This window comes from Maudiozyma barnettii (assembly GCF_903064755.1).
Source record: "Maudiozyma barnettii strain CLIB 1767 genome assembly, contig: KABA2_13, whole genome shotgun sequence".
Lineage (NCBI taxonomy): Eukaryota > Fungi > Ascomycota > Saccharomycetes > Saccharomycetales > Saccharomycetaceae > Maudiozyma > Maudiozyma barnettii.
Window position 1 is genome coordinate 464,360 of NW_024545250.1, and position 21,442 is coordinate 485,801.

Below are 21,442 nucleotides of genomic sequence, written 5' to 3' on the forward strand. Positions count from 1 at the left end.
AAATACCCGAACAGGTTAAATGTGGACGCAATTTTGCTCTTGAAAAAAATCAGGCAATAAATGTCAGGATTGGTGGTATTTAATTGAAGTTTGATCATTAAATAATGATGTTCCCAAGATATAGATACGTTTAACATTTCAATTCAAAATTTGGTGTAAATTTTATCTCTTCCGTGTTAATTCTTTAAACTCCTGGATCATTAAAAATTCGTTATACTGATCGAATTCTTGAAAACAAAGCACAGGAATATCGCAGTTTCTTTCTCAACTTTCTTAGCAACACTTTCAACTAACTCAACTAAAATTTTGAAACTTTCATTTTCAAATATGGTAATCAGTTAGCCGCTCAGTTACGAATAAATCAATAGTTTGAATTCATCATACAAATTAAATTCAATCAAGATAAATGGCTATAGCAAGATTATGAACTCACTAACATTTCTTCGTCATATATCTCGCTACCGATTATATTCTGAATGTTGTGAGGTTACTTCAAAAAGAGTGATAATAACAAACATATATTTATGATGTAATGAGGAATCTGACCTTGAGAAGTTTTGTTTCAACTTTAAGAATTTGCCAAGATGGAATGCTTTACAAAAGCCGGTTCGTTTGAACCTAAGAAGAGAACAACTTTCATACATCTCCTTTAGTTCATCAACTCCTGGAGTCATCGAAAGTATATTGATAGAATTCTTGTTTCTTTTTTTGATATACTTACACAATCCATCATGATAGCTAATCAGAATAATTGAATAGTTCAATGAGTGTGTATGAGGTTGAAGAGGTTCACTACCCCTTCATTTTTCTTTAAAAAAAATTCTTCCAACAGCTTATTCTTTATTACCCATCTCCTGTAAACAAGGAATTTAGAGACCCTTCATTTAAGAAGAAAATAACAAGAGAAATAAGAAGAAAAGGAAAATGAACAGTTTCATTTTATTTTCAATCGGAGGTCAAATAGAAAACTAAAAGAATCCTTGAAAGAGTAATTCTATTTTAGCATATTATCTCAAATACTAGAGATCCGGTACCTTATCAATACATTCTGAAGTCGCTGCCAATAATAAGTTACAAATTCAATGTTTCTCACCCCCCCCCCCCGNCCCCCCCCCCCCCCGTTTAGCAATGCACATTATCTCACCAACACTATAAAACTATGAAGGTTTATTTTAATAATGGAATTCATATACTTGTATCCCTCTGGTTACCCAAATGGGAGGACAAATGACATTCTAAACGAGACTTAGAAACAAGGATAATAGATGGCTATCTCTACGGGATTTTTTTTCTTCTATTTACTCGTATACCAAACTTTGTTCGTTTGAGTAATCCTTTTAATCCAAGACATTAAATAAACAACAAACAATCCCTTAGTTACTTTCTCTAGTCAATAGAGTGTAGATCGTGGTTGCAACAAAACATCCGCGGAAAATCCTTGTTGCCTTCAATTTTTTCTCTTCGCTAAATTTTAGTGCAATTTGTCATCACACGGTACCTGGTCCTCAGATCTTGTTTCTTTTTGTGGCAGTTTTTGTGCTTTCTTTTCTTCTTTTTGAAAGTTTTTTATCCTTGAACGAGAACGAAATTGACCATTTTTAAAGCTGTCTTCATGTTTCAGGTATAGTAATAACGTAGGGGAGAGAGTACTAACTAATTTTTTTTCTTTCTAATCCCCTTCGCTTAAGTAAAGAAAAGTCTTGCCTCTAAATAGTATAAGTTTCTTTATTTCTGTCTGTGAAAGTTGATGTACTATGATTCCTAGTGAGGATATACATTTCAGATGCTTTCATATGGCAATTGTGTCTCTGTTTAATGATAATTTTCTACCTTTTTTATTTCTGCAGTCATATGGGGCAGAGGGAGAAAACTCTGCAGTTATGAAGTACTAATAAAGAAGAATTTTGATAAAAATAAAAAATTAATGACTGCGTGTGTATTTCGAGAAGCACGACATTAATAATCTTTAGATGAGCGTCTGAAAGCCACAGCTAAACAAATGAAAAACACGGTCGTATGAAATAAGGTAATGATACTAAAAACAAAAAACAAAAACAATAACAACAACAATAACATTTAAAATAAGCTTCCTTCTTCATTCCTCTTAATATTGCTCCATACCCTCATAAATTATTCAAATTTCTCTTTTTCCTTTTAAGTCGTGTGGACGCATCAAAGTATTCTAACCTAAGCTTTAATTTAGTAAAGAAGAGATCCCTTATATATAAGTAATTGCCTTTATGAAAACCAAATAATTTCCTTGCATACTACCTTCTATCATATTTATTTTTATATTTTTATTTCTAGTTCTATAGTAAACCATTTAATTTGTTCAATTGGACATAGGAAGCTCTCTTCATTTTTATTATTATATCCTATTCAATATTTTGTTTATTTTGTTGAAATAGCAGTTGAGAAGTGATTAAAACGAAAGATTTCTTCATCCATAAAATTGAAATTAACCAAGTTTAAAAATTAAACAATTATCATATACACAACTCATTTGATCTTTTTCCTTAACTTTTATTAATACCTTTCAGTTTATTTCTTCAAACTCTAATGTCTAATATTTCTAAATATTTTACGCCAGTCCCTGACGCCTCAGTGACATTCAATGGCGCTAATGTTGAATTAGGCAACGGTTTTGGTCATAAGGTCAACAACAAAGATCCAGAGGCTGATGTCATATCTGCTGCTGCCGCTGAAGGTTCTGAAGAACATATCCTTCACGATCTAACTTTCAGAACCTCACAAGGTGAAATGGTTCTTATTTTAGGTAAACCATCATCTCCATTATTCAATGCTCTTTTTCATGGTCACAAAAACCTAAAATACTCTCCAGAGGGCTCCATCAAATTTAAGGAAAACGAGTATAAGGCTTTCTCATCCACATGTCCTCAACAAATTATTTACAATAATGAACAAGATATTCATTTCCCTTTCTTGACTGTTGAACAAACAATTGATTTCGCTTTAAGTTGTAAATTCAACATTCCAAAGGAAGAACGTATTGCGTTAAGAGATGAATTGTTAAGGGAATTTGGTCTTTCTCATGTGTTGAAGACTTTAGTCGGTAACGATTATGTTCGTGGTGTTTCTGGTGGTGAGCGTAAGCGTATCTCAATTATCGAAACCTTCGCTGCCAATGGTTCCGTATATCTATGGGATAATTCTACCAAGGGTTTGGATTCTGCTACAGCTTTAGATTTCTTGTCCATTTTGCAAAAGATGGCTAGAGCCACTAGATCTGTTAATTTTGTTAAGATTTCGCAAGCATCTGATAAGATTGTTTACAAATTTGATAAAATTCTGATGTTATCTGACTCATACCAAGTGTTTTACGGTACTATCGACGAATGTATGACTTATTTCCGTGACTCTTTAGGTATTGAGAAGAATCCGAATGACTGTATAATTGAATACTTAACTTCTATTTTAAACTTTCAATTTTCAACCCAAAACATGAAATCACATTTGATTCCAAGATCCGAAATTGATTTATACAATTTATGGAAGGAAACTGAATATTATACTCACTGTAAGGAAGAAGTTGATGCCCATGGTGCCCCAGGTAATACTGACATTCCGGAAGAGGATACGACTCCAACATTTGCTATCTCTCTAACAAAACAACTAGATATCGTTACAAGAAGAGCATTTGATAGAAGTATTGGTGACAAATCATATTTGATTTCTCAATTTGTGTCTGTGGTTATCCAATCTTTAGTTATTGGTTCTCTATTTTATGACGTCGCAAAGACAACTATTGGTTCTTTTTCTAGAGGTTCTTTAAGTTTCTTCGCCATTTTATTCTTTACATTCCTTGCCTTATCTGATTTACCTGCTGCCTTCCAAAGACAATCTGTCGTTAGGAAACATGTTAACTTACATTTTTACTACAGTTGGGTCGAAACATTAGCATCTACATGTTTTGATTATACATTTAAATTCCTTTTGGTCGTTATATTTTCTATTATCTTATATTTCTTAGCTCATTTAAAGTTTGAGGCTGCAAGATTCTTTATCTTCCTGTTATTCCTGTCATTCTACAACTTCTCAATGGTTTCGTTATTTACATTAACTGCACTAATGAGTCCAACACTGTCCATCGCTAATCTGATCGCTGGTATTCTGTTATTAGCTATTGCTATGTACGCTTCTTATGTTATTCATTTAGAAGATATGCATCCATGGTTTATTTGGATTGCCTACTTGAATCCAGCTATGTTCAGTATGGAAGCTATCTTGAGTAATGAATTATTTACTTTGAAATTGGACTGTACAGAGAGTATTATTCCAAGAGGTGATGCATACGTTAACATCACTTTCGCTAATAAGGCTTGTGCTTGGCAAGGTGCTACTTTAGGTAACAATTACGTTAGAGGTCAAGATTATCTAAAGTCTGGTTTGAAGTACAAATACCACCACGTCTGGAGAAACTTTGGTATCTTAATTGGTTTCCTATGCTTCTACCTTTTCTTATCATTATTCGTTGCTGAATATATTACTCCATTATACACCAGACAAAATTTGCTAAAATTCCAAGCATACTTGAGAAGTCATGGTATCATTAGTGGTAGCGATCTTGAATTCGAGGAGGAATTATATAACGAGCCAATGGTATCTTCAAGTTCTTCATCCAGTTCTCTAGATTCTGTCCACAAAGAAAATCCTGAGGGTTCAAAAGATGAAGAAGACAAGAATATATCTAACGGTGAAAATGGAGCTACTGTTCAATCTCAAAAACACGTTATTTCATGGAAAAACATTAACTACACCGTAGAAGGTGACAAACAATTAATTAATGATGTTTCAGGTTATATTTCATCTGGTCTAACTGCCCTTATGGGTGAATCCGGTGCTGGTAAAACCACATTATTAAATGTGTTGTCTCAAAGAACCGAAAAGGGTCTTGTTACTGGTGAATTATTGATTGACGGTCAGCCACTAACAAATATTAGTGCTTTCAGAAGAAGTATTGGTTTTGTTCAACAACAAGATGTCCACTTAGATCTATTAACCGTCAAAGAATCTCTAGAAGTTTCTTGTAACTTAAGAGGTGATGGTGATATGGAATATCTGGCCTCTATTGCTAAGTTATTACGTTTACCTGCTGATAAATTGGTTGCCGATCTATCACCAACAGACAGAAAATTGTTATCTATTGGTGTCGAATTAGTTACTAAACCATCTCTATTATTATTCTTAGATGAACCTACATCTGGTTTGGATTCTGAAGCTGCTCTAACAATTGTTAAATTTTTAAAGAAATTATCTGAACAAGGTCAAGCCATTCTGTGTACTATTCATCAACCTTCTAAGAGTGTTATTAGCCATTTTGATAATATTTTCTTGCTAAAGAGAGGTGGTCAATGTGTTTACTTTGGTGATATTGAGAATGCTTGTGATTACTTTGTGCAACATGATAACTTGTTAACTTATGACCATGAAACTGAAAATCCTGCTGATTTTGTCATTGATGTTGTAGGTGGTAAAGTACGCGATGGTGCATCTAATAAAATAGACTGGACAAATGCTTGGCAACAATCCCCACAAAAGGTTGAAATTTTCAAGACGTTAGATATCCTAGAGACTGACGCTCGTAATTCGAATGTCGATTTTACTACTTCCGCTTGGACTCAACCTTCTTACATGGCTCAATTGAGATACATCATTAAAAGACAATATATTTGTACAAAGAGAGATAAGGTTTACGTGATTTCTAAATTTGGTTTAAATGCTGGTGCTGGTCTATTTATTGGGTTCTCATTCTGGAGAACAAAAAAAAATATTGCTGGTTTGCAAAACGCTATTTTCTTAGCTTTTATGAATATGTGTCTATCATCTCCATTGATCAATCAAGTTCAAGATAAAGCTCTACAATCTAAGGATGTCTTCATTGCAAGAGAAAACAGATCTAATACTTACCACTGGACCGTCTTATTAATTGCCCAAACAGTCGTTGAATTACCTTTGGCCATTGGAAGTTCCACATTGTTCTTCTTATGTTGTTATTTCTGTTGTGGTTTCTCAAATGCACCACATATTGCTGGTGTATTCTACCTAAACTATATTTTATTCAGTGCTTACTACCTAACTTTTGGTCTTTGGTTGATGTATTCCGCCCCAGATTTACAAACGGCTGCTGTTTTTGTCGCTTTCTTGTACTCCTTCACCGCATCCTTTTGTGGTGTTATGCAACCATATGCTTTATTCCCAGGTTTCTGGACTTTCATGTACAGGGTTTCTCCATACACATATTTCATTGAAACATTTGTTAGTTTACTTCTGCATGATAGACCCGTCGTTTGTGAAAATAGTGAATTGGTCCCAGGTCAACCTTTAATGGGTCAAAATTGTGGTGAGTTCATGGCTCCTTACATCGCTGAATTCGGGGGTTACTTAAAAAATCCAAATACATTTACTGTTTGTGGTTACTGTACATACACTGTGGGTGATGACTTCTTAGAAGTTGAAAACATGAGTTACCATCATAGATGGAGAAACTTTGGTCTAGAAATTGTTTTCGTAGTCTTCAACTTTTGTGCAATGTTCGTAGGTTTCTACTTAACCTACATAAAAAATGTATGGCCAAGTGTTTATGCTTGGTGTATGAAGGCTACCGGTCTAAACCGTTTACTAAAATTGGATATTAATTCAAACGGTAATTACATTGATGAAAATGGCGTTTCAGCTGAAAAGGAAATCTTAGAAAAACCTGATTCTTTCGATGCCAGGGAGGAATATATTAATGATCCTGTTGCCCAATCAATGGAAATGGTTCCTGATTATATCGAAGAACCTGATAGCAATGCTGCTGCATCTGCTTCCATCGAACAACCATTTGCTACACCTTTGGAAACTCCAAGTGTTGTACAAACTGAAGGAAACAAGTTGTAGGTTGGTAAAAGCCGATAATTCCACTATTTAAAATCGAAATTTAGCGTTATCATATTCTGTATTCTAGTTCATTAAATGGCCTGTTAGACTGGCCATCTCTACATTTAATCTTTAACAAACTCAAGGTAACTATATAAATAAGCACATATAGCTATTTGTATAAATAATAACATTAATTAATACCCATTAAAAGAAAAACAATATCGTAACAAAATATGTGAAACACTATTTACACGATTCTATTTCAATTGAAAAGGCGATAGTATATTCCATCAATATTGAGATCTATTCATTCCATATGCGTGATATATAATTGTAAATATTTTTTTCATCATCGTCAAATCTAATAATCTTTCCATTAGTAATCTCTGCACCTGAAGTATCCTCCGTAACAAATGCACAATACATATAATTACTACACTCATTAATTTGTTTCCAAGGACTGAGGAAAGGATCTGGAGATATAAAGCCTTCTATCGTTATTGGTGAGTTGTATATACCTTCCAAGTTTTCGATTGTCTTATATCTATCTGTATAGTACGACTCATCTTTAATGAAATCGTGCTCTGCAGAGTTCGAAATTTTGCAAGTTCTCAATCCACCATTTGTCCAAACTAACCTATTATCTGCATTACTATGAGCGATCTGAGTTGCACATATGTATGCCTTCTTGGACAATGTTTGATCGTCAGTATACTCCCCAATACTACCAACTATACCACCTTCAAATGGATCAATTGTATAATCTTCGCCGGCGAATAATTCTCCCAACCAGAATATTTCTTTATCACCATAAACACATCTTTGCATTTTTCCGTCCAGATGAAGCAAAAAAGACATCAATAGACCATTCAATTTTTTAAGTTTGTTTATTATAACCAAGCCACTGTCAACATGATGGAGCCGCAAATCATTAAAGAAGTTTTGGTATACTTTTGCTTCTGTTGAAACTATACTTCCAGTATGTAGACTATCAATAAACAGACTAGATCCTAATAGGTCTCTTTCCTGTTTGGAAGGATTCATATACGCCAACATCTCAGTACAATATTGGAATGTATACTCTTCTGGCATTGTTCTATCTTGATACATATATATCCCCGTAGTTTGATAATCAGGGATGCTAAAAAATGATGTCGTATTCTCAAATACTACAGCATCCACATCAATAAACATGGATTCGTCAAAAGTGTTCATGATAACTGCTACCCATTTATTAAAGAAATTTTTAATATATTTTTCAGTAAATGCAGAATCAAAAAATGGCGAACAATCAACAATAAATACCTGTTGATGCGATACCTTTGAGGCCTTTGCTAGCTCTTCGATAAACTCAGTTGTAAGACCATGTCCTGTTGATACCACCTGAATAGGTAATGTGTTATTCAGTTTTTGAAATATCTTTAGTTGTCTTGAAAATGTAGCTATATCCGATGGAGCCATTGTAGATACGATACCTTTCCCTTCGGATTGCTTCAACCAATTGACCCAAAAATTTACATTGAACTCAAGAGGTGTTATATCAAAAAATTTAGATTCCATATCATTCATTTTGTTGACTTTTAAACCTGTCGTTAGATCTAGAACATCTGGCCACATATACTTAGATTCTTTCTTAAAATCTTTATCAAGGAATGGAAACATTCTAGACTGATAATCCCAAGCATCAATCCCCTTATCTTTAAAAATACTCGAATCAAAAACTTCTGTTAAACTTAAATTCCCTTTGAAGAAGCAATAGTCATATGTTCGCATTCTCTCACCCAACAGTCCGATCAATGAATTATCCAAACCATCGTTAGCATAGAATTTCAATGTATCTCGATTACTCCATTGCGGTTGCTTAAAATACATTGACGATATAATAATTTGGCATTTCTTTACTCTATCTGATCTCGAGTTTTGAGCTTTCCAATTCATAATAAGACGATCTTCTGCCTTAAAAATAGATGGACCAAAGTCACCTAAGGAAACAATCCTCTTAATAGATGTCCAAATATCAGTTTTGAGTATTTCATTCCTCCTCTCATAAATAATTTTAAAAGGAGAATGGAGAGTCGAATCTCTATAGTTTTTTAACAGAGACTCCGTACCATTAATAGCAATTCTTGTTCCTTGAACAGTTTTATTACGACTGATCGAGACATGATATATTGCATAGAATATCAAGAACAATAACAAAAATCTCAAGTTCAATAAGCGTTTCAAACGTAATCTAAACATTAGCTCATATATAAAATCAATTCTTTACCATGTTTGTAGAACCTTTGAACGATAAAAAAAAAATTATAGGAAAGATATCGTCGTTGCAAATATATCTCAAAATACAGCTACACACATCTCAAAAATATTTTTAAAAAATAAAAATGCTTTCACTCGGAGTTGAACCGAGGATCTCCACATTACTAGTGTGGCGCCTTACCAACTTGGCCATAAAAGCAGCTAATTTATATAAATGTATCTCTAATTAGGATTTATGACACCTTTCAAATGGATTAGAGTTCATGTTATAATATAGATGTTATAATTGTTAAACAGAGTTGCTGTTGTTAAACTGCTCATCTTTTGTGCATAGTAACGTTGGACTATGTAGCTCCAATAAACCCAATGTAGGGAGAACGAATACTACATTATGCAGTATATATCATGTGTTATTATTGTTGACGTAGATTGGCAAGAGAGTAGATCCTGTTGAATATGTAGCGGCAGCACTAAAAAGGCTAACATTAGCTTAACCTAACTGAAGGTGAAGGTAGCTAATATAAGTAGAATTTAGAGTGTGCTGCACTACTGTCGGAAATATATTATAAGAGGGATAATGACCAAGGTTGTGATCTATTGATAGATTCATCCCGCAATGACTTAACGATAGGTTCATCCCGCAATGATCTAACTATAGGTTCATCCCGCAACAACTTAATAATAGATTACTTACGCCACTATCGAGTGAGTTTATAATCACGACAACAAGAAATCCAACATATATAAATGGAACAATATTTCATTTATGAATATAATTGTTTCCATAATTTACTTTATACATTTTTATATAAGATATAAAAAGATCAGACGACTATAAGTTGATTTTGTAATATAATAAAATTTGTTCAGTTAAATAGAAGATGTCTAATTTACAATTTTCCCATCATGGTAGCGATCAATCAGCTCAAGCTAACAGTCGTGATGGCACTGCTCAAGATCCCGCTGCTGATAATTCATCTGGTTCCATTAATGACCATTTTTCTAAACTGAATTTATCAGAGCAAACAGACGCTTCCACTGCCGCCAACGATGCTCATCTTCCACACACTGACGACTCAACTACTATCGGTCACGATGCTCATGCAGCATATGGTCAGTCGTCGCCCAATTTATTACCGCAACAGCAATATATCCCAGGATATAGTATTCCATTTCATGGTCATCCTGCTTATACCGCTGCTCCGTATGGTTTTTCTTATCCACCTGGTTACCCAATGTATCCAGGGCATCACGCCTCTTTCCCAATGTCTGATGTTTCCTATCAATATCCACCTGGTTTTTCAATTCCTCCAGGGCATCAACCCTCCTTCCCAATGATTGGTGTTAATTCTACCTATCCTGGATATCCTCCATCTAGTTACACATATGCTGTGCCTTCTATGCCACAGACTTCCGATACTGATACCTTAGGCTCTGAATCCCAAAACGATCAACCTAAGGACAAACAGCAAAGAACCTATACTTCGCCAAAAGAATCACCTGTAGTGGTTCAACCTGTTGCTAAATTCCATACACCAGTTCAAATTTATGGTTCTCCACAACTACAAATTGTTTCTTCAAAAACTGGTTTCAATACCTGGATATTCAACTTTATTTCAGTCTTAAAAGAGTATGGACTGACTGATATAATTCCAGGACCACGTGGTCATTCGAAACGTTCTCCTACTACAACTGAACGTCAGAATATTATCTCTACATTCCATTATTATGTGAAGGATGAATTTGTGCCAGAATGGTTTTTCTCAAACTCCAACGATACTTTCGAATCAGTTAAAAGAGCCATTCAATTACAACAAGCACAGAACGATTCCTCTCAATTATGGCATGACTTAAAGGCCCTATCATACGATGGCACTAAGGATGCATTTCCTTTTGTGACCAAAGTTAGGTCCATCATCCAACGTTTCTCCAATCCCGACGCTGATGAGACTGTCACTCTAATAAAGACAGCTATTTTATCATCATTATCCGGCACATGTCTATCAATTGTCAAGACATATGAAAAATTGGAGCATGACTATTCCCTTGACCAATTATTAGATGATATCCAATATGAATACGATTTCAATTCGAAATGCAAACTCATTTTGAGCTGAAGCAGACATACTGTGGTTAGACTTATATTCGTTCATATTATATAGTGGCAGGTAGAGAGGTTGATGGCATAGCTTGAGTTTTAATGTTAGGTAAGCAAAATATAATTGTTATCTCTCTCTTATATTTGTCAGTGATTTTTTATATTATATATAATTTATAGAACGAATAGAATCTAACTCAGAATGTAAGTTCAGAATTCTCTGTCTTTATATATTATTTATTTTCTCAAAAAACTGTTTCTCTAATTCTTTCTTAATAAAATATTACCTAATGAATTATTAAGTAAAAACCATTATTACCTAATTTTTACGTAATGAAATTATTAGGTAATAAATTACTAATTAATGGGAATGTTATTACCTAATTATTACGTAATTCTTCATTCTTATTTGGACATTTTAGATATCTCAATTCCACATAATTTCTGTCACTTTTCATCCTCTAAAAGGTCTCCAACTAAACCTTCCGGTACCATTATGTGCAAGTATTGTAATAAATCAGGACACACTATCGAAAACTGCTATTCAAAAAAGAACCAAGAAAATGGTTCACGATCAACTGGTAGACAGAAAAGACCAGTTCGTAAGAACAACAATATCAATTTACGTTCTTCCATTACCTCTTCGAATTCTGATTCTTCTCATTCACTTAGGCCTACTTCAACATCTTCCATAGTTGCAATTGTCAAGAACTCTGTTAATAATGTTCAATCGTCGACTTTTACCTTTGATGTTGACAAGTACATTTTACTAGACAACGGTTCCAGTATCACATTAATCAATGATGTTGACTTACTGCACGATGTGACATATGACTTCGCCGTACCTCATATTGCCACTACTCAAAACCATCGTCTTCATGCCAGAGCTCAAGGTACATTAAAACTTCATCTCCATAATAACAAAGAGATATCTGTTAACGCCTATTTCGTCCCAGAAATTGTGGATAACATATTAAGTGTTCATGATTTAGAGGAACAAGGTGTCTACCAGAATCCCAAAATACGAGTGTTAGAAAACAAAGATGGTATTATATTCGCTGACTACACTAAATTCGATTCACTTTGTTGGTTATCAAATCGCCATATTATTTTTCCTCGCGCTTTGCCTTTAAGCAAAGTGAATCATTTAGTACATAAATATCCATTGGAATTAGTTCATCGGCTATTCGGTCACGTTAACGTTGAATCTTTGCGTCAATCATTCTTAAAGAAGACGTTCAAACATCTCACGTATAACGACATTGATTGGACTGGTTATTCCTCATTTCAATGTGTAGAATGTGCCCAAGGTAAAGCTAAAGTACACAATCACATAGAAGGAGCCCGATTAAAATATCAAGAGAGATATAAACCTTTTGAATACATTCACTCTGATATATTTGGTCCAGTACCTTCATCATCCATTGCAAAATACTTTATCACATTTATTGATGAGCACACCTCTTACAGATGGATTTTCCCTTTAAAAGATAAAAATTCAGAAACTATTCTCGATATCACAGTTTCACTGGTCAATACCATCGCTCGCCATTTTGATACTCAGGTTAAGGCATTTCAATTCGACCATGGATCCGAATATACTAATAAGATCATGGTTCAATACTTAAACGAATCTCGAATCCAATATTTCTACTCCACTGTGGGTGACTCACGTTCCCATGGCGTCGCTGAAAGAATGAATTTAACCTTTCTAAATGACTGTCGTACATTGTTGAAAGCTTCTCATCTACCTCCTCACTTATGGATTTACGCTGTTCAATTCTCTGCTATTGTTCGAAATGCTGTTTATAATAAACGGATTAACACTTCCCCTCAAGCTTTAGCAGGTCTCCCTGCCCTTGATGTCACCACTATTTTAGGTTTTGGTCAACCAGTCAGTCATTGTACATCTATCAAAAACTGCCTCTAAACTTCACTATAGAGGTGAACAAGGATATGCATTGTGTCCATCCACACATTCTTGCGGTTATATGATATATATTCCCAAGAATCACAAAATTGTAGACAGCACTAATTATACTGTTCTAAGAGCTGACATTCACATCGAAGTTGATCAGGAATATGACTCTGATATATTTGATGATATGATTAATAAAGTTACCAGTAATGAAGAATATCAAATGATTAAAAATCCTCATACCCCTTCTACTTCCGACAAAGCTGATCTACCTATTGAAAACGACATTATTGATGCTTTATTCCCAGACGATATTCAAACCCAAAATGAAACTTCCATTCCGGAAGAAACTGCTACTACTATTCCAGAAGACATTGACCATTCCAGTCATGAAGATATTGATACTTCTATCCCAATCAGAGATGATCCTCCTATTTTAGCCCCTCAAGCGATCCCTGAAATATTAGAACCATCCTATGACTTACAATCCGATCTAGACGAATTTTTAGAATCCATCGAGAAATCGGATACAAACAATAAAGAGATCTCTTCAGATGAATTACCAGACGAAGTTATCGAAAACTCACCAACTGAAAATGAAACTATTTCTCATGATTCTGAATCTTCTACCAATTCGGGTGGTATTAATTATGGTATGCTACAAGACAACGAAAAAGAGTTACTAAACCGTAAAAGGATAAGGTCCTATGATGGCAATAATGATGAAACTCATAAAGATGGAATTGGTAGGAAGGATACATCATATAAGAAACAAAAATATTCAATTAATTTTATCAAGGCGATCAAAGGGATAAAAAAGAAGATAAATTCAATAAACATTAATCCATTATCTACTGCAGTATACTACAATAAGCCAATTGCATATAATGAAAATTCAGTGGAAAAGAAACTGTTTGAAAAAGCATATGAAAAGGAAATTACACAGCTGAACAAAATGAATACGTGGAACACAACACCAATCGACGCCTCAACAGTAAATCCAAAAAATATTACAAGCTCTATGTTCATTTTTACAGTAAAAAGAGATTATGAACACAAGTGTAGATTAGTTGCTAGAGGCGATCTTCAAAAAGAATCTACGTACAACCCAGAACTAGTAGCCAATACTGTCCACTATTATGCTCTAATGACATGCTTATCAAATTGTCTATCTAATAATTTTGATATCATTCAACTGGATATTAGCTTTGTTTACCTTTATGCTAAACTTGAAGAGGAGTTGTACATCAAAGCACCACCCCATATGGGACTGAGTAACAAGGTGTTCAAATTACAACGATCCTTATATATGGTCTTAAGCAATCCAGAGCTAACTGGTACAAACTAATAAATGAAAAAATTATATGGGAGCAAGTTATCTCAAACGTCCTAAAAAGAAACTAGAAACCCTTCGTAAAAAGGTTTAGAAGTCGAGATCACCACCACTGATACTGTTTTATGTGAAAGAATCGTTGAACAACTATTTGGTCCACTTAAACGAATTGCTGATAATCACGATCGTAACTATACAACTACTAAATTAACCGATCTGTCAAATGAAATTCAACGAGTCTACAATAGACTAATCAAAAACAGAAGAAAATATGCTGCTATCGACACAGTTGTCGCTGTGAAATAATAAATCTTCAAATAGATCTTTTACCGAAAAAACTACTGCTCTCAAATATGTACCAAAGAATGTTACCGAAGTCAAAAGCTAAACGATTATTCCATATTCAACAGTCAGATCTATCCAGTGAAGCTCTTAGGTCACTCGAAGTGTAAACTAAAGGATTTATTGATTGTAGATTCGGGTGCTGAAATATCTGTTGTGCGTGACACTTCACCTCTAATAAACCTGAGCTTCAATCCCTCAGACCAACTTCTTGGTGCGGGGATGAAGTACTCAACGTAGACGCTGCTGGTACTTTATGTTTAAAATTTGGAAAAACGACTATCCGTGTCAAGGCATTGGCCTCCCCAGATACATCCTGTAATTTAATCTCTCTACACGATCTGGAAAGAACTGGTTTAATTATAGACCTCCAACATCGTGCATTTCTAAATAAAAATGAAGAAAAAATTGAGGACATCATCGATTGTGGACGCTATATCTGTCTACCACTTAGCCTGATCCAAAACACATCGAAGAAACATAAAGTCCACCATGTCTCACATAAACTTTCTAGGACTTTTCTACATCGTCTCTTTGGCCATATCAATATCAAAACAATTAAAGAGACAATCCGTAACAAACTTATCAAAAACATTCAGTTATCTGATGTCGACTGGTCAAACATTGACAAATTCCAGTGCACCGATTGTATGAAAGGTAAAGCTACCAAACATAAACATATTGTTGGTTCCCGCTTAAAATACCAAAACAACTACGGTCCATTTGAATACCTTCACTCTGATCTATTCCGCCCAGTTACTGGTGTCTCTGCTGTTTCTCCAACTTATTTTATTTCATTCACTGATGAAGCTACTCGATTTCGATGGGTATATCCCTTAAAAACTAAGTCTGCTGATTCAATATACAATGTTTTCGACCACTTAGTGAGACAAATTCACACCCAGTTCCAAACAAAAGTTTTATCTTTTCATATGGATCGTGGGTCTGAATACACTAACTCCGACATGCTCGATTTCTTTCAAAAACATGGTATCATCCCGATCTATAGTTCCACAAGTGATTCATCCTCAAATGGTGTTGCTGAAAGAAGCAATCTCACCTTCTTAAATGATTGTCGTACGCTACTAGTTGCTAGTCATCTTCCAAACAGTTTATGGTTTAATGCTGTAGAATTTGCCACTCTTATGAGAAACGCTTTTATAAATTCTACCAACTACCTCTCACCCCGCGGCAAAGCGGGACTTGTTAGTTTAGATGCTAGTACTATTCTACCGTTCGGCAAGAAATGGTCGTTCTCAATCACGAAGTTAAGAACAAATTACACCCAGAGGTATTACTGTAACGCTCTCTCTCCTTCCAAGGAATCTCATGGTTATTTAATTTATATTCCTGCCAATAAACAGGTCATTGACACTGCCAATTATTCGCTTGTAAAAAATTCTACCAACGACCAAACACCTAAACAACAATCCGTTTTTGATGACTTAATTACCCATCCCCTGGGGATCCATAGATAACAGTTACCCAGGGGATGGGTACATAAATTTGGGAAGTATCGTTAATGGTAACCCGGTCCGTTTTCACTAAGGTACGACAATTTTCTGAAGAAAAGTTTCAACGTATGATAGAGAGACATAAAATATGAGTTTTAAAAATTTCATCTGATTTAGAAAAAGATGTTCCTTTATATAATGAAGGATTCACTGATCCGCCGCGCTGTTAAATAAAACTATTTTTTCACTAAAATTTGTTTCATCATGAGAATAAGCACAACCATAATTTAATATAATGTTAATCTAATAACAACTTATAGATGAGCTGAAGCTCGCATAAAAGAGTTTGTGCTGAAGCAGACATACTCTTGTTAGACTTATAATCGTTCATTATTATTGACAGAAATTATGTGGGATCAATATATCTCGAATGTGTTATGAAGCGCGTTATAGTATGAAACAAATATTACGTAATGATTAGATAATATGAGAAGCAGATTGTCGAGAAAATAAATAATATATAAAGACAGAGAATTCTGAACTTACATTCTGAGTTAGATTCTATTCGTTCTATAAATTATATATAATATAAAAAATCACTGACAAATATAAGAGAGAGATAACAATTATATTTTGCTTACCTAACATTAAAACTCAAGCTATGCCATCAACCTCTCTACCTGCCACTATATAATATGAACGAATATAAGTCTAACCACAGTATGTTTGCTTCAGCTCAGTTATTATATATACGGCAGTGCAGCACACTCTAAATTCTACTTATATTAGCTACCTTCTCCTTCAGATAGGTTAAGCTAATGTTAGTCTTTTTAGTGCTGCCGCTACATATTTAACATATTTAACATAATCTTTATAGAAATGACAATCGTTCCCGATCCTGATTCTCTTAGGATCTACTCTCTCGCCAATCTACGTCAACAAACTTCAGCTCAAATGGAAAGATAAAAATACTTGTATTTTAGTTACCCGGATCCCATATTTATGTTACCTTGTTATTATTTCTTTTATGAAGCTATAAACAAAGCCTTGTTGGCGCAATCGGTAGCGCGTGTGACTCTTAATCACAAGGTTAGGGGTTCGAGCCCCCTACAGGGCTCTTTTTAGCACTTTTTAAATTTTTTATTATTAACGGTTGTCGATAGAAATGACATATTTTGGAGAGGAAAAAATGGAGTTCCCAAACTGAATCTGAATGACGTGGAAAACAAAAACACAAATTAGCTCTGCTCTATTATCCAACAAAAACCATCTTCTTTTTATTAAATATAAATTATTAAAGAGTTATCCCATCTGATTTCTTTCTGAGTAATTTTTGTCATTTTAGTTTTGATACCATACAACAAAACTATTGATAACTCTGGTGATCGTTATTGTTAATAGTTTATTTTGGAATTTTTTTTTCTCCTTTACATAAACAATTGTTAGCAAAATTTCTTGGTTCTATTTTCAATCCTCCTAACTACTTTGGAATTCCCTGTATGAGTGGTTTAAAGTCCCAAGTTGTACGCCATATAGTCTCTCAGTGACACATCACTGTTTACGACATATCACCATAGACGACCATGGGAAATATTTTCAGCAGATCACACGGCGAGAAGCGATGAGTAAACCATTGTCTTCTCGATCGTGAACAGATTTATAACCCCCAGAGCAGTTAACTATCAGACATTCCTAATGAAAACGGTTCCCCAAATTGGTGTTTGAGTTTCTACATTGTTTAAAAGTTAATAAACTATATAATAAATACATCATACCATTATGAAAAATCCTCTGAGTAAAGAGTACTGGACAGAAGTCGTCGATGGCTTTAGACCAGCCGAGATCGGGAACCAAACGACAAACAACAATGACAGTGGTAGTGAAATGGAATTAACAACAGACCCTACTATATCTGACTTACCTGCTGGTGAGAGTAGTGCGTTTTCTCAGACTGAGAAGAAATTATCAGCAACAACAACATCACACCTATTTCATGGTGACTCCAAAGATGGTCTACGTTTGACTCAAACTACTAACGACGTTACATCTACGGCAACTCACGAGAAACTAAAGGATGTTGGAATGAACAAAGACCTAGATGTGCGTCATTTAATTACACTAGCTGTAGGTGGTGCTATTGGTACGGGTTTATTTGTTAACTCTGGTGCCTCATTGACTACAGGTGGCCCGGCTTCATTAGTCATCGGATGGGTCATCATTTCTACCTGTCTTTTCACTGTTATTAATGCACTTGGTGAACTTGCGGCTGCTTTTCCTATTGTCGGTGGTTTTAATGTGTATATCACAAGATTTGTTGACCCTGCACTAGGGTTTTCCATTAATATCAATTATTTAGCTCAATGGTTAGTCTTATTACCATTAGAACTTGTTGCAGCTTCAATTACTATCAGATACTGGAACGAAGAAATTAATTCAGATGCTTGGGTTGCAATCTTTTACACTGTTATTGGTTTGGCCAACATGTTGGATGTCAAATCCTTCGGTGAAACCGAATTTGTATTATCAATGGTGAAAATTCTTGCCATTATTGGATTTACCATCCTGGGTATTGTATTAACCTGTGGTGGTGGTCCAAAAGGTGGATTTCTAGGTGGTAAATATTGGCATAACCCTGGGGCTTTTGTAGGGCATAGCTCTGGCTCAAAATTTAAAGGTTTGTGTTCAGTGTTTGTTACGGCTGCATTTTCTTATTCAGGTATTGAAATGACTGCTGTGTCAGCTGCAGAATCAAAAAATCCAAGAGAAACTATTCCAAAGGCTGCTAAGAGAACTTTTTGGTTGATTACAGCATCATATGTTACCATTTTAACACTTGTTGGTTGTCTGGTTCCTTATAACGATGCAAGGTTGTTGAAAGGTACTTCTTCGGTCGATGCTGCTTCATCACCTTTAGTTATTGCCATAGAAAATGGTGGTATTAAAGGTCTACCATCCTTGATGAACGCTATCATCCTAATTGCTATTATCTCGGTTGCAAATAGTTCCGTTTATGCTTGTTCTAGATGTATGGTTGCCATGTCCCACATTGGTAATATTCCAAAGATGTTTAGTCGTGTTGATAAAAAGGGTAGACCATTGAATGCAATTTTAGCAACATTATTCTTTGGGTTGCTATCTTTCATTGCTGCTAGTGACAAACAAGAAGAAGTCTTCACATGGCTAAGTGCATTGTCTGGTTTATCAACAATTTTCTGTTGGATGGCCATTAATCTATCGCATATTAGATTCAGACAAGCTATGGTTGCACAAAACATATCCTTAGATGAACTTCCATTCATCTCGCAAACTGGTGTCTGGGGTTCATGGTATGGTTTCGTTGTTCTTTTCCTAGTTTTGATAGCATCGTTCTGGACTTCATTGTTCCCTGTTGGTGGTTCTGGTGCAGACGTTGAGTCCTTCTTTGAAGGTTATTTGTCATTCCCAATCCTAATTGCTTGCTACTTTGGTCACAAGCTATGGTTCAAGAGGAAACAACTCATGGTGAATCTAGATGAAATGGATCTAATCTCAAACAGAAGACCAGTTGATCTTGAGTTGCGTCGCCGCGAGATGGCTCTGGAGAAGGAAGCACTTGCCAAACGTTCGTTCTGGTTCAGGTTCCTCCACATCTGGTGTTAGATAGACCAGGTCGTAATAAATACTTTCTCTTACATACACATACGCATACGCATTCATACTCACATATATAATTTATTGTAATAATTAAACTCAACATACTATAAATTACTGATAGATAGGAAGTTTTATCGATGGAGTTTGATATGATGAACGTTACCCTCACGGACCTTTTTTTTTTGTTTGTATAGAAATCGCTTGAAGTTTGGGCCTTTTTATCGATCACCGCAAAAAAAAGTTATGAATTTTCGTCGAAAGAAAATTACTGAAAATTTTTTCATTGATTGGGTCATCATTAAGTAGATCTTTTGCAATTTAAAGAGAGTACAAAGGGGGAAGAAGACAACTAAAAGGGAAATATTGTTACTTGAAAGGAATTATTAGCAGCAATTGTTATAGTAAGAGAAATTAATCCGTTGTGTGTATTTGAAAATGTCAATTAACCACTGTAGATTTTATGAAAACAAGTACCCTGAAGTCGATGATATCGTCATGGTGAACGTCCAGCAAATTGCTGAGATGGGTGCTTATGTGAAGTTACTGGAATATGATAACATTGAAGGTATGATTCTGCTTTCTGAATTATCTCGTAGACGTATTAGATCCATCCAGAAGTTGATCCGTGTTGGTAAGAACGATGTGGTGGTTGTTCTAAGAGTCGACAAGGAAAAAGGTTACATTGATTTATCAAAGCGTCGTGTTTCTTCTGAAGATATTATTAAGTGTGAAGAAAAGTATCAAAAATCCAAGACTGTACACTCTATTCTAAGATACTGTGCCGAAAAGTTCCAAATCCCATTAGAGGAACTTTATAAGACCATCGCTTGGCCGTTGAGTCGAAAATTCGGTCATGCTTATGAAGCTTTCAAACTTTCTATTATCGATGAGACCGTCTGGGAAGGTATTGAACCACCATCTAAGGATATTCTAGATGAATTGAAGGTATATATCTCCAAGAGATTAACTCCACAAGCTGTTAAGATTAGGGCCGATGTCGAAGTTTCTTGTTTCAGTTATGAAGGTATTGATGCCATTAAAGAAGCCCTAAAAGCTGCTGAAGTTTTAAGTACTGAACAAATGTCTATCAAGGTTAAGCTTGTTGCTGCCCCATTATATGTTATTACTACACAAGCTTTAGACAAACAACAAGGTATTGAATTATTAGATAAAGCTATTGAAAAGATTAATGAAGTTATTGGTAAATATAACGGTGTTTGTAACATTACTATGGCTCCAAAGGCTGTTACTGCTACTGAAGATGCCGAGTTACAAGCTTTATTAGAAAGTAAAGAGCTAGATAACAGATCAGACTCTGATTCTGATGAAGAGAACTCTGATTACGAATAAATTTAAAAATGGAAAATCATTATTAATTAAATACTTACTTAACAACCATTTCACTACTTACATACCTCTAGCACATATTTTTAATAAAAAACGTAAAAGATATAAAATATACATATACGTCTAACGACAATTCATAACTTAATCATTTACTAACTAATTAGTTGTTGTGGTTT

The 21,442-nt window shown here is 34.8% G+C and overlaps 4 protein-coding genes and 2 non-coding genes across 6 annotated transcripts; 4 read left to right on the forward strand and 2 right to left on the reverse strand.

Annotated features, from left to right (window-relative positions):
• Positions 1-2,559: 2,559 nt before the first annotated feature.
• Positions 2,560-6,900, forward strand: PDR11 (ATP-binding cassette multidrug transporter PDR11; the record flags this gene model as incomplete). Its single annotated transcript, XM_041553088.1, has 1 exon — positions 2,560-6,900. The coding sequence occupies one exon, from the start codon at positions 2,560-2,562 to the stop codon at positions 6,898-6,900; it is 4,341 nt and encodes a 1,446-aa protein (XP_041409022.1).
• Positions 6,901-7,185: 285 nt separating this feature from the next.
• MNT3 (alpha-1,3-mannosyltransferase MNT3) lies at positions 7,186-9,123 on the reverse strand (the record flags this gene model as incomplete). Its single annotated transcript, XM_041553089.1, has 1 exon — positions 7,186-9,123. One exon carries the CDS (start codon positions 9,121-9,123, stop codon positions 7,186-7,188), a length of 1,938 nt encoding a protein of 645 aa, XP_041409023.1.
• A 144-nt stretch (positions 9,124-9,267) lies between these two features.
• Positions 9,268-9,340, reverse strand: KABA2_13S04818. The gene has a single exon. It is a non-coding gene; the product is annotated as a tRNA-Thr (tRNA).
• Positions 9,341-17,330: 7,990 nt separating this feature from the next.
• Positions 17,331-17,403, forward strand: KABA2_13S04862. The gene has a single exon. It is a non-coding gene; the product is annotated as a tRNA-Lys (tRNA).
• Positions 17,404-18,065: 662 nt separating this feature from the next.
• On the forward strand, positions 18,066-19,925 carry HIP1 (histidine permease; the record flags this gene model as incomplete). Its single annotated transcript, XM_041553090.1, has 1 exon — positions 18,066-19,925. One exon carries the CDS (start codon positions 18,066-18,068, stop codon positions 19,923-19,925), a length of 1,860 nt encoding a protein of 619 aa, XP_041409024.1.
• A 429-nt stretch (positions 19,926-20,354) lies between these two features.
• SUI2 (translation initiation factor eIF2 subunit alpha) lies at positions 20,355-21,269 on the forward strand (the record flags this gene model as incomplete). The annotated part of the gene is made up of 1 exon (XM_041553091.1): positions 20,355-21,269. The coding sequence occupies one exon, from the start codon at positions 20,355-20,357 to the stop codon at positions 21,267-21,269; it is 915 nt and encodes a 304-aa protein (XP_041409025.1).
• Positions 21,270-21,442: the final 173 nt, after the last annotated feature.